The sequence below is a fragment of the Arachis hypogaea genome, chromosome 14 (genome assembly GCF_003086295.3).
Source record: "Arachis hypogaea cultivar Tifrunner chromosome 14, arahy.Tifrunner.gnm2.J5K5, whole genome shotgun sequence".
Taxonomy (NCBI): domain Eukaryota; kingdom Viridiplantae; phylum Streptophyta; class Magnoliopsida; order Fabales; family Fabaceae; genus Arachis; species Arachis hypogaea.
In genome coordinates, this window is record NC_092049.1 from 3,051,398 (window position 1) to 3,072,613 (window position 21,216).

Sequence of the window (21,216 nt, forward strand, 5' to 3'; positions counted from 1 at the left end):
TTTAAAAGATAATTTTTTAAAAATTATAATATTTATATTTACTAAATTAAATTAAAAATAACTTTCAATAAATATAACTAACAACAATTACGTTTAATAAAATAGTTTTTAAAATTTAAAAATATTATAATAAATATAAATACAAGTAATAAATTTAAAAATTAGTTAACATGAAGTTATTTTAGGTACTTTCAAAAGTATTCGAATCTTTTAAAAGCTGCCAGTATAATCACATAATCTTTTTTATTTATCAAATATAAAATGAGGAGCTTGAGCTTTTAAAAAACACAAGCACTTCTTCAAAAAATTTTACCAAACCAAGCCTTAGTCCATGGAGGAAGAACACGAGAATAATACCCGTGTCCCTGTTGAATCTCAAGTGTCCGGTCAAAATAAGTTAAGGACAGTGATTAAAGAAGTAAAAAAGCAAATATATTTGGCAGGACCTTTAATTATAGTGCATTTTCTTAATTTTGCTATTGAACTTATTTCAATAATGTTCGTTGGTCACGTAAGCGTGTTGACTCTCTCCGGCGTTTCCATGGCCACTTCCTTTACTTCTGTCACTGGCATTGGTTTAGTGGTTAGTTCTTTTTACATTAATCTCTTTAACAATTTTTTTACAGTTTTACCAATCAATTTTTTTTTCGTTTATAATTTGGATTTGATAAATAATTTGTTAAAAAATATTTCAACACCAATCAAACCTGGTTACACCCCTTCATGGCATGGAAACCGAAGCGATTAATTTATTGCCAACGATTCCTATTGAATCGACTAACTTTGTGTTCAACTACTCTTTGTTGGTTTCATATAATGACAGATGGGAATTGCAAGTGCATTGGAAACTTTGTGTGGCCAATCATATGGAGCCGGACAACATCACATGTTAGGCATACACGCTCAGAGAGCCATGCTTGTTCTTACCATTATTTGTGTACCCATCTCTATTGTTTGGGCAAACACAAAATCCATATTGATTTTATTTGGCCAAGATCATGAAATCTCCACAGAAGCAGGAAGATATGCTCAATTAATCATTCCGTACCTTTTTGCTTCTAGTGTTCTTCAATGTCAAACTAGATTTCTACAGACACAGAACATTGGAGTTCCAATGATGCTCAGCTCTGGAGTAGCTACTGCACTGCATGCTGCTTTGTGTTGGGCGTTAGTGTTCAAAGCTGGCTTAGGGAGTACTGGAGCTGCCTTATCAAATTGTATATCGTATTGGGTGAATGTGTTGATACTTGCGTTGTACATAAAGTTTTCTCCAAGATGTTCGGAAACTTGGACCGGGTTTTCATTAGAGGCATTCCATAACATTCCTTCTTTTTTGAAACTTGCTATTCTTTCTTCTGTTATGGTTTGGTAAATTTCTACTAACCGTTGCTTTCCTCACAGTTACATTGTTCGAGATCTTCAACTAATGAGTCGAGATCCTCTACTAATGAGTTTTTGTATGGTTTTCGTTGTGCTGAACAGCTTGGAACTGTGGTCGTTTGAATTGATGGTTCTCCTATCTGGTCGTCTTCCAAATCCAAAGTTGCAAACATCAGTGCTTTCTATTTGGTTAGTTCTCACAATTCTTAACTATCAGCACTTTACATGTTACTGTGGATATTATTATTTGCAACGATCTAATAATAATTAATGTTGGAAATTTCAGTGTGAATACAGCATCAACTATTTGGATGATTCCGTTGGGATTAAGTGGAGCTATAAGGTAACTTAATTACTACTGCGTGCTTATGAACATTTAGAATTCTGTGACAACAAATGTTGAAATGAAGTAAACAATTGCAATTACATAATTGTTTGTTTGCGTTGCAGCACTCGTGTATCTAACGAGCTTGGAGCTGGTAATCCTTGGTCTGCACGTTTGGCCGTGCGTGTAGTGTTAGTAGCAACCATTATTGAGGGTATTTTGGTTGCTACACTGATGATAATGTTACGCAATGTTTGGGGCCATGTTTACAGTAATGACGTACAAGTGGTTAGACACGTGAGACTCATGCTGCCAATTCTTGCAGCATCCAATTTCTTGGACGGGCTGCAGGGTGTTTTCTCAGGAATTGTTAGAGGATGTCGACGGCAAAAAATGGGTGCTTTTATTAACTTAGGGTCATATTACGTAGTTGGAGTTCCGTCCGCTATTGTATTAGCTTTTGTTTTACATCTTGAAACAAAGGTATGGAAATACTAAACTGAAATCTATTATTATTTGTGGAGTGTCTTAATTATTTAGGTATTGTGCAGGGACTCTGGCTTGGAATCATATGTGCCATTATTGTTCAAGTACTTAGTCTCATGATCATAATTCTTAGCATTGATTGGGAGAAGGAGGTGTTAACTTTTTTTTTTCTTTTTGCTTTTTTCTTTGAATTTTTAGTTTTGCTTATTAGTAACTGATATGGTTATATTTGTTTTTTTAGGCAAGCATAACTATGGAAAGAATTAATAATTCAGGAGAGATAAGTATGGAAAGAGTTAATAATTCAGTAACATCAAATGTAATCTAGCTGAATTAAATCTTAATTGATTCAATCTAAATAGAATTATTTTAGAATATATATGTAAGTCAATTTATTTTAGAATATTTGTATAATGTTAGTTTTTATTTAATTTATTTATGTGATTTGTTTTTTAATTTTAAAATTTAAAATTAATTTTATAATCTTCATCTTATTGATAGCTATGCTATAGAAAGTTTAGCACCGTTTTTTTAATAACAAATTTTTCAGCAACTTTTATATTATTAGGTGTTTTCTATGGTGGTCAAAATTTATCGGTGGCCAAGGTGGCTAATATTGTTAGATCAATAAGGAATAGACATTTGATGGGGATAATGTTTGTTGACTCTGGTTATATCGTTCTGAATGAGTGGCAATTGAGTAAAGTCCGTTAGGAATACAGGCAACGTAAGCATATGGAGAGGGTTTCTTACCTGGATTTGTCTTCTATATTTTGAATTTTATTTTAAAAAATAAAGTATAATTTTTTATTATTTATTTTATAAATAGAATTAAAAAAAATATAAAAAAATATTCAATAATAAAAAATTACATTTTATTCTCTAAAATAAAAATTCAAAATTTTAAAAATTTAAATTTTTCTTACTTAAAATCTCATCTTTCTGTTTTATCTTTAGGGAAATCGTTTTTTTTTTAAATAAATAAAAAAATAAGTATAAATCGCATTCGATCATTTTAATTTAGAATTTTTTATTTAAATAAATAAAATAAATATAATATTTATATATATAGATATGTTTATAAAAATAATATTTTTTATTATTTATTTTGTTTGCGTAAAAAATGAGATATTTATTAATATATTTTAACCTATAAATTATAAAAATCTTTACATGTATTTCATTTACTCACGATTATGCTTTCTATCAATTTAAATTTATTTTTCATTCTAATTATTCGGCTAAAATTATTAGAATATGAATTAGATCGTTTTATATTATTCTAACATTTTTTATTTAATTTTTTTCGTGTACATAGGAAAAAAAAGAAGGAAAAAGGAAAAAACATGGCACGTTGAGTAATTCACATTGAATAATTTACGTTGAATAGTTATTGATTACAAAACATTGAGTAGTAATTGATTACGCGAATAAATTCACATTTTTTAAATTTGAATGAGTTATTATTTAAATTCAAAAATTTAGATTTTATCTCGTTTTTTTTTTTTTTTTTGGTGACTGAATCTCGTTTATATTTTATCATTGATTAACATTTTGGAATACTATTTAAATATATGTATTAAAATTTGGGCGAGATATTTAAAATATTTTGAAATGTAAAATTTAAAATTGGATTAAATTTAAAAATAAAAATTAAATCAATATAATTTAAATAATAATAAATTATAAATTTAACTAATACGTGTTTTTATGACATAAGTTAAGATTATTATTAGTAAAATTTTTTAAATATTCTATTTTAATTGAAGCACATCAATTGTATTGGAAATCAAACTTACACAATTTTCTATATATAATAATTTTTTTAACTATAACTTCAACATGTGTCCTATCAACTCATAAACTATATCCATTTTTATCTTTTAAATTGATCCAAATTTGAAAAGTATAGTCTTATGTGTCAAAGAGATATGCATTAAAAAAAAGATAAAATATATTTTTTGTGAAGTTTAATAAAAGTTTTAAAAATATTAAGTTTTATTTTGTTTTAATTTTGTTCCAAAAATTTTTTATTTGTATTAAATATACCTTCGACAGCTTAATTTTTAAAATATTTAAGATCAATCTAACAATAATATATGAAAATTATGCTTGATTTGCTTGTGTTGACGGTTGTTCTTATGAAATTGTTAAATTGACCTTAAATTTTTTTAAAAATGAATCGTTAGGGGTATATTTGATGCAAATCAAAAACTTTTAAGACAAAATTGAAATAAAATAAAATTTAAGAGTATTTTTAAAATTTTTGTCAAATTTTAAAACAAAAAATATACTTTACCCAAAATAAAAATATCGTGAATAACCACAATACATGCTTAAAAATATGTGAGACACGGGTTATTCTCGTATTCTCCTTCCATGGACTAATTTATATGTTTTTCAGTCTCAAATAATAGAGTTTATGAAGAGTTCTTTGTTGCAACACAATAAGGTATGCAAAAGGTATGTAATTTATATTGATTCTTGTAGTTTTATGGCATTAGTATGTATTAATTTAGTCATGTGGATAAAAAGGCCACATTTTTAATTAAATCTTCTTTTTTTTTTTTCTTGTTACCCTGTATTTTATATCGGAGGGTTGAAAAAAATATGTCTGTTTCAGCATTATCTGTTTTTCAATTGTTTTATTAAAATTTATAACACATCAAAACGGTTAAGTTATAAAGAATCATTTTCACTTGAATGAAAGGAGGCAAAACAAGATAAATTTTGTAAAACAATTTTGTTGGACATGGTAAGGATTGTGCATAATAAGCATATTATACTTTCATTTATTTTAGACTATAGAAAACTCCATTGTTGCACTAAGTGCTTAAGCCACAATTTTGTTACTTGGTTGTCCTGGTAACTAGTTTTATTTACCTTAAAAGTTATATAAGAATTTTGAAATATAATGGCTACTATCAAGCTTTGAACATGTTTTTAACCTTGTCCCTATTCCAAATTTAATAGTATTGCCACGTTTTTATTTTGATTTACTCCCATGCAGGCACTTGAGGTCATTGAACTTGAACAAAAAGCTCAGCTTGTTCGTGAGCTAGATGGACATGTCATGAGATATGCACGAGATCAAAATGGGAATCATGTTATACAGAAATGCATTAAATCTAGTCCAACTGATCCAATTGAATTTAGCAAAATCACGTAAAATCATCTCCTATAGATTCATAGAATTTAATTATTTTATGCAATATTAAGTTACTCTGAATACTCATATTGCTCAGCTAGAGAAGAACAAAAATATCAAATATCTCATAATTCACTTTAACACCCTAAAAAATATATACTAATCATCAATGCGAAACCTATGGCTCTCTTGTCTTTTTCATCAACCTCATGGATCTCATTTTTTGCTCTCGTCACTTGCAACTTCTCTTCAAGTTGCAATTGAATTTTGCTAGCTGTGCTAGGCACATGATTGAATTGAAATGTATAATAAATTCGGCTTTCAAGTCTTAAAGCATTTATAAAGTTAAGTGCACTTGACTAAAACTGATAAATTACACTAAAAGTCATCTAATTATATAAATTTAAACAATCTTCAAATAATATTTATCACATAATTCAAATATATATACCAAATTTTATTGTATGCATCACAACATTGTCCAATTCAATTTTATTCGTTCAGCCATGCTGAAATAGCACCTCAAATTCAATTGCATGGTGGAACAGAATAAGGACAAAGTAACTAATCTTTGTCGACTTTGCATCAGTAAGTTTCCTTAAAAATAAATGACTAAAATAATATATAGCTGGAGATATTAGACTTTAAAGAAATAACAGAAATATGAGTACTTTATAACTGTATTAACAACAAACAAAAACAGAAAACTGTGGTAAAAAAAAGACTGCTCCTAACCCATTGTCATAGCTTCAATATAATTAGTGTGTATGCACAATAGGACAAATAAACACGCTTTCGCCTCAATATACACAAACCAATTTACCCTCCATAAGAATTTCATAAAGATTACTATAACCAGAGCATTTTAAAAAAAAAAAAGATAAAAAAAAACTTTCTTTTCTTTTCTCCTTTTTCTTCTTGTCCTTTTCTACACTCCAAACTTACCATTTTTTAATTACAATGGACCTGGGGTGCTATCACTACTACAAAAGCCAGGCTACTCAGAAGATTCATGAGAAATTGAGAATCTAGGTTTAAGTGCTGGACCACTATTTTGATGAGAAGGACTAAACTTTTGAATCCAATGAAGAAGCCCTTTCTTATGATCCTGGTACAAAGGGTTTTGCACCAGAGTCAAGGTTCCGTCCAATGCAAGTGATGATTCGAATTGTTCTAACACCTCAACAACCTGCCAGAACTCAGGCCTCTTGTCTGGATGCACGGACCAACATTGCTCGATTAAAGCGCCCATTGCAGGTGGGCAATCGGAAGGAATAACAGGCCTTGAATTCTGAATAAATACAAACATCACAGAAGTGTTAGAATTACTTGGGCAAATCCTATAGTTTGAAATGTCATAATAACAAAGTCTACGAACAAGAAGGCCGATCACCCTCAAATTTAACAAGCTCCATTCATGGTAATCATATAAGCTAGAATGAAAAAGCCATTTATGTAAATTCATAATGCAAGTTATTTCATTTTCTAACTAGTGGACCTTCCCTGCCAACTTTGCCAAGTATAGATGAATATAATTTCTACCACTCCACCACTATTTTAAAAGTCATGCAGTCAAAGAGGTACCTCACCTAGGAATTTTGCTATAAAATATAGTAGGGGTGTGCATGGCCCGGCCTGGCCCGAAGACCCGGCCCGGTCCCGAACACTTTAGGGGCTAATTTGATGTGATTTCATCGGGTCTAGGGTCGGGTATGGGTCTCAAAAGTAGACCCGGTCATTATTTCGGGTCGGGTCCGGGCCATAGCTCGGGTCACCCGAAATCGGCCCGGTGGCCCGGTCATCATACACAATTAATATTTTGTGTTATTAGTGATGGATGATGGCTATTATTATGTGAAATTTAAGTATTGTAAACCTTAATATTTTGTGTTATTAGTCATTATATATAAGACTATAAGTTAATGTTTTATGTTTAAAATGCATAAGACTTTAGACTAATGCATAATCTTGTGTTATTTGTATTGATTTAAATATTTGGTGTTATTAGGCAATATTAGTATTGATTATGGTTATACTTTAATTTTAGAGAAGAGTTAGTTCTTATTATATTTTTCTAAGTGAATTTTACCATGTCAAATAATGGTTGGAGTCTTAGAAATTTGGATATTTTTACATGTTAACTTACAAGAAGGTATCAAGGTAATATAATGTTAACGGCCCGGTTTTCACCCGATTTTTACCCGGTATAATCGTGGCCCGAAAGTGTATAGGTTTCATCGGGTCTAGGGTCGGGTTCGGGTCTAACAAATAGGCCCGGTATATATTTCGGGTCGGGTCTGGGTCACATCAAACCCGGTTTCACCCGGTCCATGCACACCCCTAAAATATAGTGTGCTTTCAGGACATCAATGGAATGCAAACATAGACTAAAAAAGTGTAAACAATCGTTTTAAAGACTAGAAGAAGCTTAGAAAAAATAAGAAAATGTTTTAACCAATGAATCATATGTATTTAGCTAATGTTTGTAGCAACCAAAGATATGTAACAAACAGCAAATCATCGGAAAAAAAATGAACAACCATACAAATCTGTCCTGCTCTAAGCATAACTAAGCATGATATTACACAGTAAATCTTCAAAAAAAAAAAAGGAGAAATAATAATTTCTAGCAACGATCTCCCTTTAACATTCATTTTCATGTACTAAGTGATTATTCAGCAAGACAACAACAAATTCAAGGTTCAATCACTAATAAATTCAACTCACATTTCCAGCAACAAAAACATTTAGCAAAGTAATTATTTGAGCAAAACAACAACAAATTCAAGCTTCATTGATGATAATCAGTACAAAATTTGATGATTTTAAGCAACAAAGAAATTAGCTCAACAAATTATTCAAGGTTCGGTGGTGATAAATAGTAACAAATTCACGACAATGATGATTTTCAGCAAAAATAAGAACTAGTTCAGTGATATTTTCAGCAACAAATTAAAATCAAAGTGCAGTGATGAATAGGGCAACAAAACTGGAAAAAAAAAAAGAACAAAGGAATTTATTGGAAATCACCAAATCGAGGACCAGCCTCTGGTTGGGCGAAGGAATCTGAGGGCAGGGAGGAAGCTGACGGCGAGATTCAAAGTAACAAGACGACAACGACGTCCAACCTCGGGACCGGCTACTTCGGCCGCTGGCAACGACGAGCGCGAGAAGGCGCACGACTAAGTGCGAGACGGTGAGGATAAATGGAGCGATGACGACGACTAGTCCCGGGACTAGCTGCTTCTGCCGCCGGCGACAACGAGCTCAGGAAAGGCGTGCGAGCGAGACTGAGTGCGAGATGGTGACGAATGGCGACATGGAGAGCGACGAGAACCTTGAGTGCGAGACCAGCGACGAGAGAGGGAGAAAGCTTGAGATCGCGAGAGCTGATGAGCAGGGAGGTGAGAGAGCTCGAAGTTCAGTGGGAAAGGGAGACGAAGGGGACGCTAAGGGCTAGGGCTCTTTTGGGACAGATTCAGCTATTGGTGAGACATGGAGATTGGGCTTGGCTTGCTTGGGTTTGGCTAGAACAAAAGTCTAGAAATTTTTTGTAGGAACTTAATTATAATGTTAAATTTTTATGAATTTAAATGTGTGTAAAATAAAAAATTAGGAATATATTTATTATTTTGATAAAAAAAAATTTAAATATAATTCAATTCTCATGATGTAAATCAATCGGATCAGATAATTATAATAAATTGGTTTTTTTTTTATTTATTAAAATTAATTTATTGACTAATTTAATAATTCGTTCAATAATAACATAACATACATACGTCTTTAGAAAAAAAGATATTTTTAATATCTTTATTGAAGCGGTAGCCTATTCCATTTTACATGCAACTAAAATGTTAAAATACTATACTACTATCGTATCGATTTTCTTTGAAAACCAATAAAATATATTATCTTTTAAGAACAGAACAATTTCGTATTATTGTTATTAAATTGCATGCCAAATCCTACGGTTAATTGAATTCATAGTAAAATTGAAGAAATTACTAGACGATGATAGAAAATCAATACAAATAATAATGTCACTAAAATTATTACAAAGGAGATGGTGGGAACATGGTCATGCAAACCAGAGGTTGGCCACTCTCTAACTACCTGGCTAACGTGATCCACCTTCAATTTGTCTCCCTAAAATATTACATTAAAAGTCAACAAGCACAAGAAATTATATATATAAGATTTTGTAGTCTAGAGATAACTTAGGATATATTTTAAACGCTTATATGCCTTTGTAATAATATCGGTAGCTGCCGATAATCACTTTATACAAAATGAACAATTTTGAATGTTCCTTCAGATTGTTCCCTCTCTATATAAGCACGTCTCTCTAAGTATTTCCTTTATCTCCATACCCAAGTCTAAGTTGCTAGAACAAGAACACAGGATGGAAAGTGTTATGACAAAAAAAAGTGAAGCTTCTTGTGGCATTAATGGCCCTTCAATTTTGTTTTACAGGATACCACATTGTCTCTAGACTTGCACTTAATATTGGTGTCAGTAAAGTTGTTTACCCTGTTTATCGAAATATAATTGCCCTTCTTTTGTTGAGTCTACTTGCTTATTTCTTAGAGAAGTAAGTTTCATGATTAAACATGCATATTTTATAGTTTCCTATAGTGTCTGTCACTTTTTATGTTGGCAAAATTTTAACATGAAACAATGAACAGGAACGAAAGACCACCCCTTGCTTTTTCTTTGCTGTTTCAGTTCTTCCTATTAGCATTGCTAGGGTAAGCAATAAAAAAAAAAAAAAACCTGCAATTTTCGAGTTATTTGTTTCCGTTTTATTCTTCTAACATTATTTTTCATTGGCTGTGCTAGCATCACTGCAAACCAAGGGTTTTACTTGTTGGGATTATATTATGCTTCTCCAACTTTAGCTTCTGCAATGCAGAACTCAGTTCCTGCAATCACTTTTGTCATGGCCTCAGCTCTAGGGTATTTCATTTCACATCTTTTGAGTTTGAACATTTTTGTCATCTGATCTATTCACAAGTTTTTTATAGACTTGAGGAAGTCAACATTGCAAGAATAGACGGATTGGCAAAAATTCTAGGAACCATTGCAAGTGTTGGAGGTGCAACTGTGATCACTCTATACAAAGGTCCTCCTCTTCTCCACCTGCAGACACCTCAGATGCAAGAAGATAGCTACATACATCAGTCATCAATCAAAGTTCAGAACTGGACATGGAGTTGCGTATACTTTACTTGGACATTGTTTGTCTTGGGCTGCTCGGATGGTTTTTCAGGTGTCTTCGTCATAATCATTATTGATCATGAGTTGCATGCATGAAACTGCAAATTAGTGAACGCCTGGCTTCATTCTTAATAATGTTGCACTGACTCTATTTGCTTAATTGTTTTCTATGTTAACCAAAGTGGCTAAACCCTTTTTTCAGGCTCCTGTGGTGAAGAAGTATCCAGCAAAACTATCACTCACTTCCTTTACATTCTTCTTTGGATTAGTTCAGTTCTTGATTATAGAAGCCTTTTTAGAAACTCATATGGAACGTTGGAAGATAATATCAACAGAAGAGCTTCTTACCATCCTATATGCTGTAATACTCTTCACTTCATCAATGAAATATAGTTCGGATGTTGATAATCTTAATTGAAAATGTCACGGGAATGTGATTCATTCTTATCTAACCTCAAATCATGCAACTTGGTGTAAGTCAACTGAATTCATTTATGTGTTGATGATTCCAGGGAATTGTATCGTCTGAGGTTGTCATATCTCTGCAAACATGGTGTATTCAAAAGGGTGGCGCTGTATGTGTTGCTGTCTTTCAGCCATTGCAAACCTTTTTAGTTGCTATAATTGCAGCCCTCATTCTTGGTGATCAGTTATACTCTGGAGGGTATGTACTATGTAGAACAATTTATTAACCCTGAATATAAGATTTCTTCAATCAGTTTTTAAAATGGCATAATTCCGTAATTTGAACCCCCCCCCCCTCTCTTTTTCTCTCTTTTTTACAGGATTGTCGGCGCAATAAGCCTTGCTCAACGATGAGGAAGAGAATAAACATGCTGATGCAGCACCTAAAGGCATACGTTGACATCTCGATCCATTGACATTGACAAATACATGCAATCATGCATACCATGGCATCCAGTTTCTGGTGTAGTATCGGCACAACACAACCACTGAAATAGTCCAGCTCTTTGCAGCATTGCAACTTGTGCAAGATTCAGTTATTTTTCATTAATGTATCTTTATGCTTATTTTCACCTAGTAAATCATATCGTACTAGATATTTCGAGTCAAGGACTCGAGGCATAAGGCCTGGCTGACGTTAGTTTAAGCGAAAGATAAAACTGTCCGTTAGAATCCATGTGCTTTTGCTTTACCCACTGACATGTACATCTGAATTTAATTATGAAAGGTCACAGTCATTATGAATATTTAAAAATAAATTATCATTTATATAAAAGTTTAAAAAACTGACAAATTTATCAAAAAAAAAAAAACGAAAGTAACTTTATCATAGTGGCTAAGATAAATTTTTACGGACAAATATATCCAAATCCTAAAAAATTATTTAAAATTTTCAATTTATCCTCTAAATTTAATCTAATTTTAATTTCTAATTTTATTTCTCATCTTCTCTCCCCCAATTCTAAACTCTAGGTTCCTATCACCGCTCTCGTCCATTACTACCACCATCACTGTCGCTATCAACATCACCACCACCTCCACTGCCATTATACTCAACCCCATCTTCGTTCGTTATCGTTGTCTTCAATCTCATGCACCTCAACAACGTCTTCATCATTGCCCCCTCATCTTCATCTATCTCTTCCCCAAATTCATTATCCTTGTTAGAAACAAGAGACTGAAAGAATAATATGAAAAGTGTATTATTGAGTTGTGTGCAAAGGTACAATATACAAGGGGTATTTATAGGTGCTAAATGAATCAAAGTAATAAAGACATAGAATCCTACAATTAATGTACAGATATACTATGTAAATATAGACGATACTAATTGATCTAAATTGATTCTAATTATTCTCTAACATCCCCCTCAAACTCAAGTGGGAGCTAAGGATACCAACTTGAGTTTGGATAACAAAGTCCGGAAACGAGTCGGGTGATGAGCCTTCGTGAAGATATCAGTAGTCTGATCTAGTGTTCCAACAGCAATGAGACGATTAGCATCAATAAGGATACGTTGCCGAACAAAGTGACAATCAATCTCAATGTGTTTGGTGCATTCATGAAACACATCATTATGGGCAATCTGAATAGCACAGCGGTTATCACAAAAAACATCAGTAGGGGACGATGATGAGCACCCAAATCTTCGAGAAGCCAACGAACCGAGACAACTTCAGCAGTGGTGTCAGCGAGGACACGGTACTCAGCTTCTGTGCTTGAGCGAGCAGTGAACGTTTGCTTCTTAGCACGCCAAGAAATGAGAGTGTCGCCAAGAAACAAACAGTAACCAGTAGTAGAACGACGATCAGTGGGATCACCAGCCCAATCAGCATCGGAGTAAGCCTGAAGAGACAAAGAGGAATGGGCAGAAAAATAAAGGCCATGAAAGAGAGTGCCTTTGATGTAGCGAAGAATGCGTAGAATTGCCGCATAGTGAGTAGTACGAAGAGCTGACAAGAACTGGCTAAGTATATGAACCGGATAGGCGATGTCTGGTCGGGTGACAGTCAAGTAGACGAGACCGCCAACTAACTGTCGATAGAGAGTCGGATTATCCAAAACAGTGCCATCCATAGGGGTAAATCGAACATTAGGCTCAAGAGGAGTAGACTCAGTGCGACTATCTGTAATCCCAGCGCGAGCAAGAAGATCTGAAGCATACTTAGCCTGAGAGAGATAGATGCCATCATCGGTGGAGATGACCTCGAGACCAAGAAAATAGCTTAGAGAATCAAGATCTTTCATCTCAAAGGTATGGTGAAGTGAGGCCTTGAGATCAGAGATACCATCAACATCATCCCCAATAATTATCATGTCATCAACATACAAAAGTAGAAGAACAACTCCACGTTCGCTTTTACGAATGAAGAGCGCATTCTCATGAGGGCTAGAAGTAAAACCAAGACTGCATATGGTAGTGCTGAACTTGTCAAACCATTCACGAGGAGCTTGCTTAAGTCCATAAAGTGCCTTGCGAAGAAGATAAACCTTATTAGAAGGATAAGGATATCCCGGAGGTGGTTTCATATAGACTGTCTTTTTCAAATCCCCATTAAGAAATGCATTCTTCACATCCATTGGACTGAGAGACCATTTTTTAACCGCGGCAATGGCAAGAAGAGCTCTAACAGACGTAAGACGAGCGACAGGGGCAAAAGTATCTTCATAATCAATACCATACTCTTGCGTACAACCTTGAGCAACCAAGCGGGCCTTATAACGGTCAATAGAGCCATCAGAGCGAGTCTTGATCTTGTATACCCATCTACTGCCCACAACTTCCTGATCAGAAGGAGGATCAACCAGATCCCAAGTGTGTGCTTTTTCAAGTGCCTGTAATTCTTCTTACATTGCTTGTTGCCAATTTGGGTTTGAGGAGGCTTCTCTGAATGTCTTAGGTTCATGTTGATGAAGAATAGTAGAAAAGCAATGGTAATCAAGAAGATGAGGAGGTAGAATCCTTACCCTAGAAGAACGAGCGGGAGGAGGAGGCATGACGGTAGGAGCAGGATCATCGTCCGGTCTAGAATCATCAGGAGATGGAGAAGGCGGAGGAACAGGAGGCTGTGGAGGGTCACTGGAGATAGAACATGTAGAATCATCACTAGAAAAAAGATCAACATTGGGGTTAGTAAACAAAGGTGACTGAGTAGTAGGAATCGACTCAAAGGATGAGAATCGAGAAAACATGTGGTGCTCCCAGAAGACAACATGACGAGATATACGAATACGTTTAGAGAGAGGATCCCAACAACGATAACCCTTGTGTTCAGTGTCATAACCAAGAAAACAACACATACGAGCCCGATGTTCAAGTTTACTATGTTCATGAGGCTGAAGAACGACAAAACATACACAACCGAAAACTCGAAGAGAACTATAATCTGGAGAGGTATGATAAAGACGCTCAAAGGAAGTAACATTACCAAGAACAGAAGAAGGGAGTCTATTGAGAACATGAACAGCAGTAAGAACAGGTTCACCCCAAGTACGCTCAGGACACGAAGAAAGGAGCATTGCACGGACGGAGTCAAGAATGTGACAGTGTTTGCGTTCAGCTCTACCATTTTGTTGAGATATACTAGGACAAGAAAACTCAGACAAAGTACCCTGTTCTGCAAGAAAGGCTAAGAGTTTGGAATCACGGTATTCCATAGCATTATCACGTCGAAAAACCTTAATGACCTTGGAAAACCGAGTTTTAATCATAGTAGCAAAGTTGATATAGATCTGAGGTAACTCATGGCGATTAGTCATCAAATAAACCCAAGTAAAACAGGAATAATCATCAATGAAAACGACAAAGTATCGAGTTCCGCCCATAGAGGCAGTGGGAGCGGGGCCCCAAACATCAGAGTGAATGAGATCAAAAGGAGAGCAAGCAAGAGATGAATTATTGTGAAAAGATAAAGCGGGTTGTTTGGCAGTTTGTCAAGAAATGCAATCAAAAGATTCATTTGGAACCTGACCTAAAACACCCTGAGAGACAAGAGGACGCAGTTTTCCTAGGGAGGTGTGGGCAAGACGCTGATGCCATAAGTGGAGGGTAGAGGGAGAAGAAGCAGCACAGAGATTTGGTACAGGAGGAATATGAAGATTCTCGAGTTCAAACAACCTTCCGACCTTACGTCCAGTCCCGATGATTTGTTCCGTCCGAGGATCCTGTACACGACAACCAGAAACAGAAAAAGTGACTTCAAAATTCAGATCAACAATTTGACCAACAGAAATAAGATTGAATTTTAATTTGGGAATATAATAAGTATCAGGAAGATTAAGAGTCGACTGGAATATAGAACCCTTGTGTGTTGCGTGCAAGAGGGAGCCATTTGCAGTACTAACAGACGGTCCATTTGTAGTGGTAGACATGGACGAGAAAATATTACGCAACGAAGACATGTGATTAAAACAACCCGAGTCAAAGTACCATTTAGAATTACCTGGAGAGGTGGAAAAAGCAGCAGGAGTATTACCAGAAACAGAGAGAAGATGCTGAAGAAGAGATGCAATATCAGAAAGAGAGACATGAGACGAGTTGAGTGGACTAGGACGTGGTGGGCAAGTAGGACAGGCAGTAATTAAATGTCCCGAGAGCTTGCAGTAACGGCAGAACAGCTGTGAACAATGGTAGCTAAGATGACCTTTCTGGTGGTATGTGCGACATTCAACAGAAGGACAGTCGGGGAAGAGATGCCCAGAACGGTTACAGTTTCGACAGAATTTACCCTTTCTGTCGGTGGCAGCAAAAACATCTGACTTTTCCATGGTAGCAGTCACAAAGATCAAAGAGAGGAGAGAAAACGGAAATTTCGGAGCAGAAAATGAGAAATCGGAGTGCAGAATCGGAAAGAGCTCACCAAAAAACCTTAGGGAGGGACCCACTTGTCCGCCACGTCAGTGCCACGTTAGTAGTGACGTCAGCGCCACGTCAGAGAAGTGAAGACACGTGGCAGCACCGGAGAGGAGCAGGAGAGACACGCTGGCAGGAGCTGGACGCGGGTCAAAGTCAAGTCGGTCCGGGTCGCGCGGGTCAAACAAGAAGCTTCGGCCGACACGTGGCAGTGGGAGGAATGTCCGATCAGCGCTGAGATCTAACGGCTGCTGAAGCTTCTGGAGGAGGAACAATGGAGGTGGACAGCGAACTTCCAGCGGCGAGTGGCGGCGCGTCCGGGGGCTTCTGGCGGCGATCTTGGTGGCGTTGGAAAGTTGACGGAGAGAAGAACACGATGATGCCGGAGGTAACGAACCAAAGCATCGGAAACAAATCGAAATTTGCGAGCAAAGAGGCACGGGTGGAATCTGGAATGAAGATCAACCTGGTCGTAGCAGCGTCTTTCGGCGGCGCGTGGAGGCGCGTCTGGCGGCGGATGGCGGCGGTTCTCGTTGCGTTGGAATCACGGCGATAAGACGAACAAGATGGTTACGGGGTGACGAACCAAAGCGTCGAAAAGAGAACGAAAAAAGAGGCCAAAGAACACTGCCAAAAAGGAAAAACAAAGGGGCTATGAACTAATATTCATTAAAAAAAAAAGACCTAAGCTCTTGATACCATGTTAGAAACAAGAGACTGAGAGAATAATATGAAAAGTGTATTATTGAGTTGTGTGCAAAGGTACAATATACAAGGGGTATTTATAGGTGCTAAATGAATCAAAGTAATAAAGACATAGAATCCTACAATTAATGTACATATATACTATGTAAATATAGACGATACTAATTGATCTAAATTGATTCTAATAATTCTCAAACAATCCTCTTCATCTTTCTCTGAATACAATTATTCAATTAAGCTAAGCAAACGAAGCACCCATCTTTATATAGAAGAGAGAGAACAAAAACAGCATAGAGATAGAAGACATGTCTGCCTTTGATACCTTCAGTGTCGACTCCAATCACCACCAAAACCAAACCGACGAAGACAACTTCTCCGGCTACGGCGGCTACTCCAGCTTCTCCGGTGGAGATGTACCTACCGTCGACCACACTCCTCCAGCTGCATCGCCGAACATCTTCGGGTTCCGATCCAGATCCAAGCTACTCCCAGTTTTCCTTCGAACCGGTGCATGTAGCAGAAAACGGTAACGGCAATGGCTACCACGACGATGGCATTTTTATCTCAGACAGACCAATGCTTCCAGCACCCGCAGAGATGGGACCAGAGGAAGGTTGGGGAATTTGAAAGATTCAAAAAACCCTAATAAGGATGGGGTTGTTGATGTTGACGATGATGAGGAGAGCGAGGCTGATGAGGAAGAGGCGGAAACATCGAGAAGGGAGAATGGTGGGTCGAATCGCTAGGCCAAGGGATGATGCTGAGGAATAGAGGGCAGTTGGGAATTTAGTAAAAATCTATCTTTTTATGGGTACAAAGCCACTTTCATTTTTTGTGAGTATATTTGTCAGCGTTCTAAATTCTAATGAATACAAATGGTAATTTATTTAATATTTAAAAACCCACTTTAGATGAATCCTGAGTCTAAATAGATGAGTTCTCTATATATGAATGTTAAGTTTACCGTTCCTTTTTCAATTTTATAAACAGCATGCCGGCAAAAAGAAAGAACTTACCACGCAACTATTAACAAGGGGTCCAGAACTCAGAAACCCAACCGAGAACAACAGCAACTAAGAGGCAGTCAGCACACTCAAGGGGTCCACAATTCACAACTGCTAAAACTATTCAATCGAAGGGCTGACAATAGAAAAAACCTTCCCGGTGCTTTTTCAATAAAGTCTTGTCATATCCAAGTGGATGACATCACTACAGCAGAATACTGATCTAAAGTTTCTGCATGAGTACCGACCTGCTATTCCCACAGCAGCAATCAAAGGGGTAGACAACCCCCTCATCAATAAAAAGGGCAACACCAAATATCACTGGTAACCCTAGCCCAGTTTTACAAGAGTTGACTCAGAAGTAGATTCCGAAAATAGTTCTCCTTTCCTCTTGTAAGAAGCCATTCTAATGAGATATATACATCCTTACCGTATTTTCTGATTACTAAAGAAAGTGAAAATGGTAAGACATAACACACCTAGAGACTTGCTACATCAACAGAAGAAATGAATTAATATTAATAGACTCTAATATTAATAGACTTGCCATGAAAGTATTTAACTTGATGGTCACTAGGGGCTATTTACCTGACATTGTAACTTACACTTAACTTATACATGGATAGTGTGTGATTAAAAACATAAATAAGGTTATGCATCTTTTGAATGAAATGGTCAATGCTGGATTCGTTCCTGATGTTGTCACTTGGACCACTCTTATCGGTGGGTTTTGTCGAGTTGGTCGACCATTGGCTGCAAAAGAACTCTTTTTTAGTACAAACATGGCCAGATGCCCAATCTCCAGACTTGTGCTGTTATATTGGATGGTCTATGTAAATGCCAGCTTCTTTTCGAGGCAACATCGTTGTTTGAATTAATGGAGAAGAGTGGTTTGGATCTTAACATTGTGATTTATAATATTATGCTTGATGGAATGTGGGCCACTGGAGAAGTAAATGGGGCGTGAAAACTTTTTTCTTCTTTGCGTGCTAAAGGTCTGTAAATTCATTTGTATACTTATAACATTATGGTTAAAGGTCTCTGTAAACAAGGTTTAATAGATGAAGCTGAAGACTTACTTACGAACATGGAAGAGAATGGCTGCCCGCCAAACTACTCCACTTACAATGTCTTTGTCCAAGGGTTACTAATTAAAAATGATTCTTTAAGGTCCATGAAATACCTTCAAATAATGATAGACAAAGGCTTTTCAGTAGATGCTACCATCATAGAATTGATTATCAATTACTTATCCACTAATCAAGGAGACAGTGCATTTCGAGAATTTTTGTTCCCAAAAAGATAACATCTTACAGGATTTTCATTAGAAGTACATTGAGTCTGGCCTCTTGATTCATCCATGTAAATAATACTAGAAAAAATTAATACCATTCAAGAGCTTCCAGCTGACAACTTGTGCAATTATGAAGTTGATCCTTGACTTAGATCCTCTTAAAATACTCAAGAATTTGGTTTTTTCCGCCACTTGTTGGGGATGTTTGTTAATATAATAATTCTTTAGCTACCCAACAGTTAAAGTAGGAGTTGGTCATTGACTCTTCTAATGGCAAGTATTTTGGCCCCCTACTTGCACTTTTTTGTACAATAGATCAACAGTAGCTTAGATCAGAATATATAGGAGTTGGGCATTTAGAAAAGTATTTTCATTGTATTCCTATATCTATGTTGTCTTACTTAAATATAAAGATTTATGATAAAGCAAGTTACATTGGTTTGTATATGCTTTCTTTTCATTGTACTTTTTACATGAATGTATTAAAAATGAAAGTGACAATATTCATTCCTTTATAAAAGATAAGCAAAGTTATATTGTTGTTAAGTAATCATTGACACTTTGACAGAGATTCTGCCTAGGTAAATGTTATGTATAGTTTAGTTGAATGGATTCCATTAATTTAGAAGAATTATATGATATAAGCAGGCCTTAGGACTTGCCCTTTCCCTTGCAATCAGTAATGAAGGAGATAAATTTTAAGTGAGTATTAACTCATGAAATTTAGCAAAAGTTAACATGAATTTTAAAAAAGCAAGAGAACCAATAGCGCGCACAAAGAATAAATCCATTTTTACACATGAAATTATGTCTAGTAGATTTCCATCTCATATCATACTGTAATAGTCATCTTCATCACTCATCCCCATGAAACACAATATGGCTAATACAAACACGAAGAAAGATGAAAGCTCCATTGCAAAGGCTCCCCAACCAATAACACCAGAATGCTTTAGAATGCTTGGAATGGTAATGCTTTCAATAGTTGAGAATCTAGTCAAGAACTTGGCTAAATTCACCCGGCTGCTCCATCATTCATCAGACCACAAAACAAAAAGTTGAATGATTAATAACCTTGGCTCGGTATACAATCTTATCTTTTTTTCTTATTAAATTATTTTTCAATTAATGCTTGAATAATAACAGTTTACCTGCTATGAGATTCAGAAAATATAGAAGAACCATTAGACCCCGCAAAGAACCGCAGAGGCATTGGGAGAAGCACATATGTTATAGTTGCAAGAAAACAAAACACCAAATGTAATAACAAACCAGGAATGTTCGGTCACATTAACATCTCATTCCCTTAAATCTTCAAGAAATAAATACAGAGATGCTTTATCTCACCACTTAGCATCGGCCACCAATTATTATACAAAGCACATGCCTGTCACATAACACAGATGCAACTAGGTAAGCAACAATTACTTCGTTACCAATAAGATGTGATGCATTTATTAACAATGAGAAGAACACAGACCAAAATTTGCAAGACAATTCCCCCAGAGACTAAGATTGCCAAAAAGGCAAGTTATCCCGTGCTCAGGCAAGAACGCAAATATCCTGGTAAGTCTGCCATCTCCAACTCACCTCATGTTACACGGAAAAAGGGCTGGAGCAAGAAATCTCATTACCATAATACTATATGGATATTAAATCAGAAGAAAATACTAAATCAAAACCAATTCTAATTTCTAACAAAGCTGTCATAGATAAGATGAAGGTGTAAACCAACCACACTGATATTCAAAAGTTTGGTTTTATTCTATCACAGTGCCTGCTGCATAAGCACAGGGAAAGAAAATCTAGTGATTTGAGATCAGCATCAGGTAAGTCTAATGCAATATTAAAACAACAAAAACAGCAGCAGCAGCTATGTAAATTAATGACATAACGAAGAAAACAAAGGCCATATTTTTTATGAGATAGCTAATATGCAATATAATTTCAAACCTAATTCACCTAATAGACATTACATTATTTCAATCACAATTTGCCATACAAGATATCACTTCTCTTTATTATTGAACAAGTGAATGACATTTCCACACCTTTTCACAAACAAGCCTTTGCATATCTGAAATGGTTTAAACATATAATAGTACCTAAAAATCAAAAACCCAATCCCACATATTTTTTACCCTAAAATCAACAAGATCAAAGTTGCACTAGCCAAATGATTGATTGATACCCAAAATCCATACAACAATCTGGTCTAGATGACAGTATGTTCAAATATAACTAAATTCACGGATACGAAAACCCAAAGCTAAAAGCGAAGGCCATGGAAACAAATCCTATGAACAAGCACAGGAGTAACGGCAATTTTGTTCTCTC

At 35.5% G+C, this 21,216-nt stretch overlaps 1 protein-coding gene, 1 long non-coding RNA gene and 2 pseudogenes across 2 annotated transcripts; 2 read left to right on the top strand and 2 right to left on the bottom strand.

Moving 5' to 3' along the window:
* The first annotated feature begins 331 nt into the window (after window positions 1-331).
* Window positions 332-2,714, top strand: LOC112740622 (protein DETOXIFICATION 16-like). Its single transcript, XM_025789249.2, has 6 exons — window positions 332-583; window positions 824-1,368; window positions 1,483-1,569; window positions 1,667-1,723; window positions 1,831-2,188; window positions 2,257-2,714. The coding sequence occupies exons 1-6, from the start codon at window positions 332-334 to the stop codon at window positions 2,407-2,409; spliced, it is 1,452 nt and encodes a 483-aa protein (XP_025645034.1). The 3' UTR covers window positions 2,410-2,714.
* Window positions 2,715-5,982: 3,268 nt separating this feature from the next.
* On the bottom strand, window positions 5,983-8,881 carry LOC112740981 (uncharacterized). The gene is made up of 2 exons (XR_003171346.3): window positions 8,370-8,881; window positions 5,983-6,630 (listed from the first exon to the last, which is right to left on the bottom strand). It is a non-coding gene; the product is annotated as an uncharacterized lncRNA (long non-coding RNA).
* Window positions 8,882-9,766: 885 nt separating this feature from the next.
* Window positions 9,767-11,378, top strand: LOC112740624 (WAT1-related protein At3g18200-like; annotated as a pseudogene).
* Window positions 11,379-19,645: 8,267 nt separating this feature from the next.
* Window positions 19,646-20,491, bottom strand: LOC112740982 (vacuolar protein sorting-associated protein 55 homolog; annotated as a pseudogene).
* Window positions 20,492-21,216: the final 725 nt, after the last annotated feature.